The 9954-nt window shown below is 41.0% G+C and overlaps 1 protein-coding gene across 1 annotated transcript in view; it reads left to right on the forward strand.

The window, feature by feature from the left end:
• The window catches only part of LOC138968049 (glutamate receptor 3-like), a gene marked incomplete in the record, with an annotated part of 243864 nt that overhangs the window by 103827 nt on the left and 130083 nt on the right, over positions 1 to 9954 (forward strand). Inside the window, 3 exon segments of the mRNA XM_070340612.1 lie at positions 2856 to 3052; positions 4944 to 4997; positions 6578 to 6739. Coding sequence (XP_070196713.1) covers positions 2856 to 3052; positions 4944 to 4997; positions 6578 to 6739 — 413 coding nt within the window.

The following is a 9954-nucleotide window of genomic DNA, read 5'->3' on the forward strand; positions in this document are numbered from 1 at the left end:
CTTCAGACTGATCACAAATTCCTCTCCTACCTGAACTCTGCAAAGTTTGTAAATAATCGTATCATGAGGTGGGTGATGTACTTGCAGAACTTTGATATGCGAGTGGAATCGATCAAGGGTTCAGACAAGGGTGCGTATCGCTAGCGCTACGTGTCATTTTGTTGGAGCGGATTTTCTCAGCCGAGTATGTGAGAAAAACTGTGTTCATTCTCCAACAGACTAATGTACATACATGGATTTTAATCTTTTATGTATACATAATATGTGTACAGGTAGCGTTTCAATGATTGAATGAAATTATGTGGGTTCGTTTTAATGTATTGATTTCGAGTAACGCGACTTATTTCTTTCTATTTTGGATTTCATTTCCATTTTTGTACTTTTTTGAAAACTCTCTTCAAGAAATTGCATTGGTTCTGAGTTGTTGGTGGTGTTTGTTTTCAGCACCAATTGGCATTTTAATTATAAACTGGAGTATCGCACAATGCTTTTTTTTCGCCGAACGATATATCATTGTTCAATAGTATCTTGTTCTTGTTAACTGTCTCCTCGTTGGCCTTCGTGCTATGTAGGGAGGATTTTTCTTTTTTTTTCTTTTCACGAACTCATCTCTATGCGACTGCACCGATGGTCATTGCAAATCAAGCCTTAGAAAGCAAAGGAACAGGGGCAGACAAAAATAAAATCCCTATAAACCGTCTCTTTTGCTAACGCCGAATTAAACCGCTCAAGCCGTCAGTTTTATTATACACGGGTTTTCCCCACGCATCGATGAAATAACAATTTCTTACGATTCAAATCTAGTTACTTTCTGTTCAATTTGACAGGATGCAAAAATGCCAGAGGCGTTGCCCCGTCCATCTTCCCTGACAACTGCGGAAGAAGGAAAAAATAATCATCTGCGGAATGTATTGATTCGCACGTGCTAGGTTTTGGTGACGCAAGCCACACAATTCTCAGGTCTTCCGACGATCCCAACAAAACTTGTTAATTCGGAAATAATTGCATAATGTAAATGCTATTTTGATCGCTGATCAATAATTTTTTTTTTTCGTTAATGCTATTTTGTTTTTATAACAAATCCGAGTAAGATGGGTTCTTTTATCTTAGCTTACGACTTATCGTTTTGAAAAAAAGAGAAAAAGGAACGATTCCTCCCTTTCCTTTTTGTTTTACATTTAGTCAAGCTTTGACTAAATGTTTTAACATAGAGGGGGAATCGAGACGAGGGTCGTGGTGTATGTGTGTCTGTGTGTGTGTGTGTGTGTGTGTGTGTGTGTGTGTGTGTGTGCGCGTGTGTGCGTGTGTGTCTGTCTGTCTGTCTGTCTGTCTGTCTGTCTGTCTGTGTGTGCGTGTGTGTGTAGAGCGATACAGAGTAAACTACTGGACCGATCTTTATGACATTTTACATGAGAGTTCCTGGGTACGATATCTTCAGAAGTTTGTTCTCATTTTTTCGATAAATGTCTTTGATGACGTCATATCCGGCTTTTTGTAAAAGTTGAGGCAGCACTGTCACACCCTCACTTTTCAATCAAATTGATTGAAATTTTGGCCAAGCAATCTTAGACGAAGGCCTGACTTCGGTATTGCATTTTAGCTTGGAGGCTTAAACATTAATTAATGACTTTGGTCATTAAAAATCTGAAAATTGTAATTAAATTTTTTTAATATATAATTATCCAAATTTACGTTTATCTTATTATTCATCATTTTCTGATTCGAAAAACATATAAATATGTTATATTCGGATTAAAAACAAGCTCTGAAAATCAAAAATATAAAAATTATTATCAAAATAAAATGTCCGAAATCAATTTAAAAACAATTCCATCGTATTCCTTGTCGGTTCCTGATTCCAAAAACATATAGATATGATATGTTTGGATTAAAAACACGCTCAGAAAGTTAAAACGAAGCGTACAGAAAAGCGTGCTATGCAGCACAGCGCAACCACTACCGCACTAAACAGGCTCGTTAATTTCACTGCCTTTTGCACGAGCGGCGGACTACGGTCATTGTGAAAAAATGCAGTGCGTTCAGTTTCATTCTGTGACTAAATGTAGTAATTTCGCCTTACGCGACTTGTTTTAAAGATCGTACAGAAAGCTAACATTAATTCCTCTTCTTCTTCTCTAGAACAGACATGTAGAGAATCTTAGGCGTACCCTAATCTCAAAACTCAAAAGGTATGTAGAGCAGTTCCGGTCACAGAACCGACACACGCAGCTAGTGTTCATAATTATACTATGATCCGGTAAATTTTTCTTTTTGAGAACAATTCCAGCCCCAATGCCAAAGTGTATTTTACGTTTGTGTTTGTGACATAACTAAAGTATGGTGACCTGAAGGTGGTCAGGATCTCCCCCCCCTCCCCTTTCCGACAAAGTTCAGAGTGCAAACTGGTCTGTGAGTTCACATGGTTCAAATGTAATCAGATCGTATAGTCATTACCTAAGGACAAGCTCTCACAAGAAGAGATATCCTTTTTTGCAGGTAGCATACACATGCAGTGTCCACTGAAACGTGTCCTCAGCGTATTCCCTCTTCCGGCTACACAATACACTTCAGATCAATCGGTTCAAACAAACCTCAGAATGGGATAAACAAACAGACAGACAAGCAAACAAACAGACAAACAAACAAAGAAAGTGAAACATATACACATAAAAGCAGAGAAGGGTGATATAAAGTTGAAAACAAAAGAAATCGGTACTCACCAACGAAAAGACAGCACAGACGAATGTTCGCCCATGGAGGCTTCTTCAGGACGACGAATACACAAGAAAATAAAAAGTAGAAACAAAAACAAACGCACCACAAAGAGGTGACGATAAAGTGTTGGGTTGTTGCAGGCCTGTACCAGGTACAGTACATCCACACCCTGCTCAACAACCTGAGCTACAGCGTGGACATCACCTACTCCTGGCTGGACGACGTCAACCACGTGCACGACGAGCTGCGGCGCCTGGACAAACAGAACACGCGCTCTGAGAAAAACTTCATCATTGACCTGTCCACGCAGAACGCTTACAGGGTTGTGTTGTCGCAGGTAAGAGTGTACATGTCTGGCCGGTTAGGTTCAGTATTGGTGTGTGTGTGTGTGTGTGTTTGTGTGTGTGTGTGTGTGTGTGTGTGTGTGTGTGTGTGTGTGTGTGTCTGTCTGTCTGTCTGTCCGCCTATCTGTCGGCCCACTGGCTGTTTGTCTGTGCGCGCATGTTTTGTTTCTAACCTTATCTCTTTACTGGCGATTTGCCAAGAAAACGATTATGAAGTAACGCGTTCTTGTGTACATCTTTGGAACAGCCAAGAGGAGAAAAAAAAAAGAAAAAAAAAAGAAAAGAAAAAAAAACCTTCAGAAAGAGTCGAAGAACGACCTTCTTCTACAAAGACTTAGATACACGAGAATGTCTGTCCTATTTGTCTGAGGAATACATTCCATTTAAGCCAGGCTAAACGAGAAAACAAAACAAAGTAACCCGCAGAAGATCGGATAGATACATAAAAGGTTCATTTTCTTTAAAAGCTACGAACTTCGGTCAAGTTCAGCAGAAGAAAAAAACAAGTCGCGTAAGGGGAAATTACTACATTAAGTCAAGCTGTGGAACTCACAGAATGAACTGAACGCACTGCATTTGTTCACAATGACCGTAGTCCGCCGCTAGTGCAAAAGGCAGTGAAAGTGACGAGCCTGTTTAGCGCGGTAGCGGTTGCGCTCTGCTGCATAGCACACTTTACTGTACCTCTCTTCGTTTTAACTTTCTGAGCGTGTTTTTAATCCAAACATATCATATATATATGTTTTTGGAATCAGGAACCGACCAGAAATAAGATGAAATTGTTTTTAAAACGATTTCAGAAATTTAATTTTAATCATAATTTTTATATTTTTAATTTTCAGAGCTTGTTTTTAATCCTAATATAACATTTTTTATATGTTTTTGGAATCAGAACATGATGAAGAATAAAATAAGAGGAATTTTGGATCGTTTTATAAACAATTAATTTTAATTACATTTTTCAGATTTTTAATGACCAAAGTCATCAATTAATTTGTAAGCCTCCATGCTGAAATGCAATACCGAAGTCCGGCCTTTGTCGAAGATTGCTTTGCCAAAATTTCAATCAATTTGATTGAAAAATGAAGGTGTGACAGTGCCGGATATGACGTCATTAAAGACATTTATTCAAAAAATGAAAAAAACGTCTGGGGATATCATATCCAGGAACTATCATGTAAAATTTCATAAAGATCGGTCCAATAGTTTACTCTGAATCGCTCTACACACACACACGCACAGACAGACAGACACACACACATACACCACGACCCTCGTCTCGATTCCCCCTCTATGTTAAATACTATACTCAGGATCTCTCATGTCAAGTTTCATGAATATCGGTCCAGTAGTTTTCTCTGTATCGCTCTACACACACACACACGCACACACAGAAACACATACACCACGACCCTCGTCTCGATTCCCCCTCTATGTTAAATACTATACTCAGGATCTCTCATGTCAAGTTTCATGAATATCGGTTCAGTAGTTTACTCTCAATCGCTCTACACATACACACACACGCACACACACACATACACCACGACCCTCGTCTCGATTCCCCCCTCTACGTTAAAACATTTAGTCAAAACTTGACTACATGTAAAAACGACACAAATTATATTTTTGTCTTCTAAGTTTTCTTTCATCATTGAACAAGGCCCGTTGGATTCTTTGTAAAGTACGCAAAAACACACAATTGCGCATCCAAGCACACAAAGGCACGCTCGCATGCACATGTATTGGCATCCCCCCCCCCCTCCTTCATCCCTCCCTGAAGAGTCTTCTTTGGCTTTGTATTTGTCATTCCGTATGTCAGATTACTTTTCTAATCTTTAATCATTTGTAACAATTGTAATGCAATTTTTGATTGCTAAACAGATACCGGAAGTCGGGATGAACCGTATGGGATATAACTACCTTCTGGCCACCATGGTGAGATGTTTTACAATTTCTTAACTAGCTTGCTTTTAAGAACATACTCGACTTCATCCTGAACTCAGGTCAAAATGAGTTAGGCTCATTCTCTCCCTGACAGGATGCCTTGAGTTTCCTTGTCTGACAAGGAAACCGATTTTTTTTTTACATATTTAGAGCTTTTTGTAATGTATATTGATATAAGCAGATTCGAGATCGTCGATAATGACTTTTCATGGTGTTTTGTAATTTTTAGATTACAAAGGAATTGATATGTAAGACAGTTTCAAGCGATCTATTTTTCGCGGCTGTATTTACTGTGCAAACAACTCTAAATATGGCAAAAGTGTCACGTGATAATCAACCGTTTGGTTTCCGCGCTCACTGGAGCAGACGATTTTTTTCTGTAACCAGTTGACAGTGATGAAACCATATATTACTGTCTCCTTCCGGCAGCAGTCCCAAAATTTCGACTTGTTTTGACCTTAGAACGATGTCTTTATCATAACTGTGAAGAACAGAACGGAGATCACTGTCGAAGTCGGCCAATCTGCAATCATTTTCGTCTCGCGAACACTGATCTCAAATTTAGATCAGTGCTAGCGAAAATCATATGTGACCCTCCATCACGGATTGAGTCGGATGTCACCTCGCAGGGTTCTGCGCTAGGCCAAATATACGTCCGGGGGATGTAAGGTATCAGTGTGGATCACCTTAGTCACAGGCTTATAACTCTAAAAGTTTTCGCTCTTTTCCAAAACGGTTTTCACCACTGGATAGAGCATCACAATCTCTTTAAGAAAATGTAAAAATATAAAAAATCATGCAAAGGTGACATGCGACTCATTCCGTGGTGGAGGGTCACATATGAGAGATAACTCTGTATTTTTGTTTTGATAGATTCGCGTAGGACTGTAGCGTCCGGTCAGGGAGAGAATGAGCCGAACTCATTTTGACCTGAGTTCAGGATGACTCGACTTGTGTAACCATTTGATCGTTAAAGCCGAAGGAATTCAATTGTATTTATGCTTTCTCATCAAGTGATTTATGTTTCATGTATTTGGCTTATAGTGAAACACACCACTCGTTCTTCCAGTTGCTTCTGTCGCTGAATTACAATTAAGAGAACTTGGCTAATAAATGCCATATATATATTTATATATATATATAGATATAATGCTCGTGTAGTCAAGTGCTTGTATCACCATTTTATCGTTCAAGCCAAAGGTATCCAATTGTATATACTGCTCGTGTACTCATGTGCTCGTGGTAGCAGTATGTACTAGTCAAAGACGACGTCCACCATTGTGTTCTCAACAACACCGCTCTTTGGATTTCTGACATTTTCTTTTTTATTTAATTCCCTATATACCGGGTTTTATTGTGCGTTGTCATGTATTTTGTCATAAACTTGGCAAAAGAAATATTGAAGCCATTGTCGTACCCCAGCTAGAACATTCATGCCCGTGTAAATTCATTCAAATTTGTAAAGTCATTAAAGGCCCTCCACTTGGCTGTCATGAATGTTTTATTTGGGGTACAAAAATGGGTGAAATAGTGGGTTTTTGCCGAGTTCATATCACTCTGTGTCGTTGCAGGATATGGCCACTTTGGATTTGCAACGTTTTCGTCACGGTGGAGTGAACATCACGGGATTTCAGCTGATTAACTACAGTGACCCTTACGTCCAGGAGTTTGTACGTGCCTGGTCAACCGTGGAACCAACTGTCTGGCCTGGGGCGGGCAACAATAAAATCGAGGTGAGAGAATACAAGCAGAACAAAACACGTCAAAGAAAGAGGTTGCATGCTGTGAGGTGAAGGAGGTCGGTGGTGGTGGTGGTGGTGTGTGTATGTGTGTGTGTGCATGTGTGTGTGTGTGTGTATGTGTGTGTGTGTGTGCGTGTGTGCGTTTGTGTGTGTGTGTGTGTATGTGTGTGTGTGTGTGCGTGTGTGTGTGGTGTTACGCGCATTCTTACGATTACGACCATCTTAAGATGGCGCTGCGCCGGTACACGCCGCGTGTATTGGCGCAGCCGGCTTAAGACGGTTGCGCTATTTATTACACGTCTGCGGAAAAACAGATGGCTGCGCCGATACACGTTCACCTACAAAGCAAACTGCGTTCAATAAAACCTATTATTTTCCTAATGTGTGAGCATTGCTCACTTTCACATTGAGTTGTTGTCACACGTGATAGCGTCATTCTTTGGAAACTCACTGTGACCGGGGCCCGAGGTCATGAGACGCACGTATTTTACGTGCGAAGATAAGACTCACATTTTTGGTGAAGTTAAGATCTCGAGCACTAAACGACAGACGTATCGCTAAGTTCGTTTGTAAATGCCTTACGATCGCGTCGTGACCTCCACCCCAGGTGTTCATGCAGTGTCACTGTGTGTGCCCGTCGCTTTCTGACCATCGTCATTCTCCCAGCCAACATGGATCCAGTCTGGCGAGAAATCGGCGAGACCCTCGCAAAAGAACAGGCCGACCATCCTAGGTCTCTTGTTATGACTGAAGGCCGTTACAACAACATTGTAAAGTATATAAAGGACAACAGCTCCCTCCCAACCACAACCCCAGAGGATTTACGTGAGAGGAAGAGTTGCCGGGAGATCCTCAAACGGAACAAGTTCGTGTTGAAAGACATACCACTGAGAGGGTTGACTGATGCTTTGGTGGCACCAAACAAAAGAGGAGGCCATGTGAGAATGACATCCAGCTGACTTTTCGTAGTATCAAACAATTTAAAAGGGCAGTTCGAACTTATATAAAACTAAAAAAGTATACCTGATTTTTTTACTTATGTCATTCAAGGTAAAAGAAACAGTCATAATACCTAACTTCATTTCAAACCCACATCGATAATTATACATACACACATTTTACATTAAAAGCATTGGTCGGCTACTATCAATATGTATCGACTTAAGTTTGATAGATTGTGATTATGAACGTGTATCGGCGCAGCCATCTGTTTTTCCGCAGACGTGTAATAGCGCAACCGTCTTAAGCCGGCTGCGCCAATACACACGGCGTGTACCGGCGCAGCGCCATCTTAAGATGGTCGTAATCGTAAGAATGCGCGTAACATCTGCATGTGTGTGTGCATGTGTGTGTGTGTGTGTGTGTGTGTGTGTGTGTGTGTGTGCGTGCGTGCGTGCGTGCGTGTGTGTGTGTGTGTGTGTGTGTGTGTTTGTGTGTGTGTTTGTGTGTGTGTGTGTACGAATATCAGCACGCGAGAAGAGCGTTGTACTGTGATGTGTTGTGGTGGGTGGATCTTCGGATGAGGAGGGGGTGGATTAAACAGTGTTTTATTCAACAATTTATGGATATAATATATAATAAGCAAGTTTATGATCAATGAGGAGGAGGGGGGAGGGGGAGGCGGATTCAATTTGATTGTCTGCTTATTCGCCTGTATATGTGTTCGATATGTGTTCGTTTTAACATGTACCCGAATATTAAAAAAAAACCAATAAACAGTTTAATTCGTTTGTTTATTTACTTTTCACCGCTTGAATGTCTAACGCCACACCAAATTCGACCCGCTGTCAGGGTGACCTCCCAAAAATGTGTCCTGCCGGTAGACAACATGGTCAAATGTTTACCGTATCTCCAAAATGTGTTCCATATTACTCCTCCGAAATCGTCAATTACACGAACGCTTTCTTGCCTTGGGATTGCCCTGAACTTAGCTGTCAGCATGTCACCGATAATCCCGGGGGGGGGGGGGGGGGGGGGGAGGGGGGTATTTACTCGGACATTCAGATTATTCAAGAGATAAATTTCCGGAGGGGTTAGATTAGGTAAGTTTGGCTATCGGTTAATTTCAAACCCCGAATTCGGATTTTGTTGTTGAAAAACACAACATTCAGACCATTTGAACTACAAAGTCGCAACTTCCGGGAGTGATCAAGTGCAAGCTGAAGTTGATGAACACCAACTATGAAGTAATTTGGTAAAGAGATGTAGAAGTTATTAACATGTTTGTGGGGGCATTTTTTGGGGGTGGCCCTATACAGCCATTATGCAACAGTAGCCTGAAGGCAAATGATTTGCGTTTCTTATCGTCATGCCTCCACTGTGTTCTAATTACTATCTTCAAGAAATGTAGCGCAAAGTAACGATGGCCCTACAATACTTTCAACACGTAGGTCTTGCTTTCCGTTTCAGTCTTCGAACCGTTCAGACTGACGGCAAACTCAGACACACACACACACAAGGGGGTAATATAGAATTTATCACAATTGCTGACTGTACTCTTGGAATCATGCGGTCGGCTTCGGCTATTTGCATATTTCTTATTATTGCCTCGTCTAGTCGGCTTGAGTACAACGACTTTGTACTTGTCTGTTTACTTGGATACGCGTGCTAGGTTGTAAGCGGAGACACTAATGCTCGTTTTATTCAGTGCTAAAGATAAATGTGTGATAAAGTATGAGCAGCAGCAGCAGTAACAGAAAATAGTGGAATCAAAAACCAGTTCTAAAAGTTGATTTACGTGTTAGTCTTATAAACGAAGAGAGACTTTAAACAAAGGGAAACGATTGTGTGACGGAAAATACTCCTTTGCCAATATGTTATGAAATACCTTGGGGATGTCGTAAATACGTACTCGAAAAGCATCTACCTCGATTGCGCATTTTATTTGAATCGTGATGTTCTAAAAGTAAGTAAATTTTAAGGGACTTATTGTCCGTCAGGTCTTAATTGCCTATATTGGACATGAATTGGTTTATACGATTCGAGTTTTTACGCCCTCACGGCTTTTGATGTATGCGTGTTTAGGTGGTATCAGCCATCTGCACTTATGGTAGAATGACCAAGATCTTTAATGTGCCATTGTGGTGACACGGGGGTGGGATATGGATACCGTCTCTGGGTCTGCACATAAAGTTGACCCGTGTCCGTCCCGGCCCGGATTCGAACCAGCGACCTTTCGATCACAAGTCCAGTGCTCTACCACCTGA

This window comes from Littorina saxatilis, linkage group LG6, assembly GCF_037325665.1.
Source record: "Littorina saxatilis isolate snail1 linkage group LG6, US_GU_Lsax_2.0, whole genome shotgun sequence".
Lineage (NCBI taxonomy): Eukaryota > Metazoa > Mollusca > Gastropoda > Littorinimorpha > Littorinidae > Littorina > Littorina saxatilis.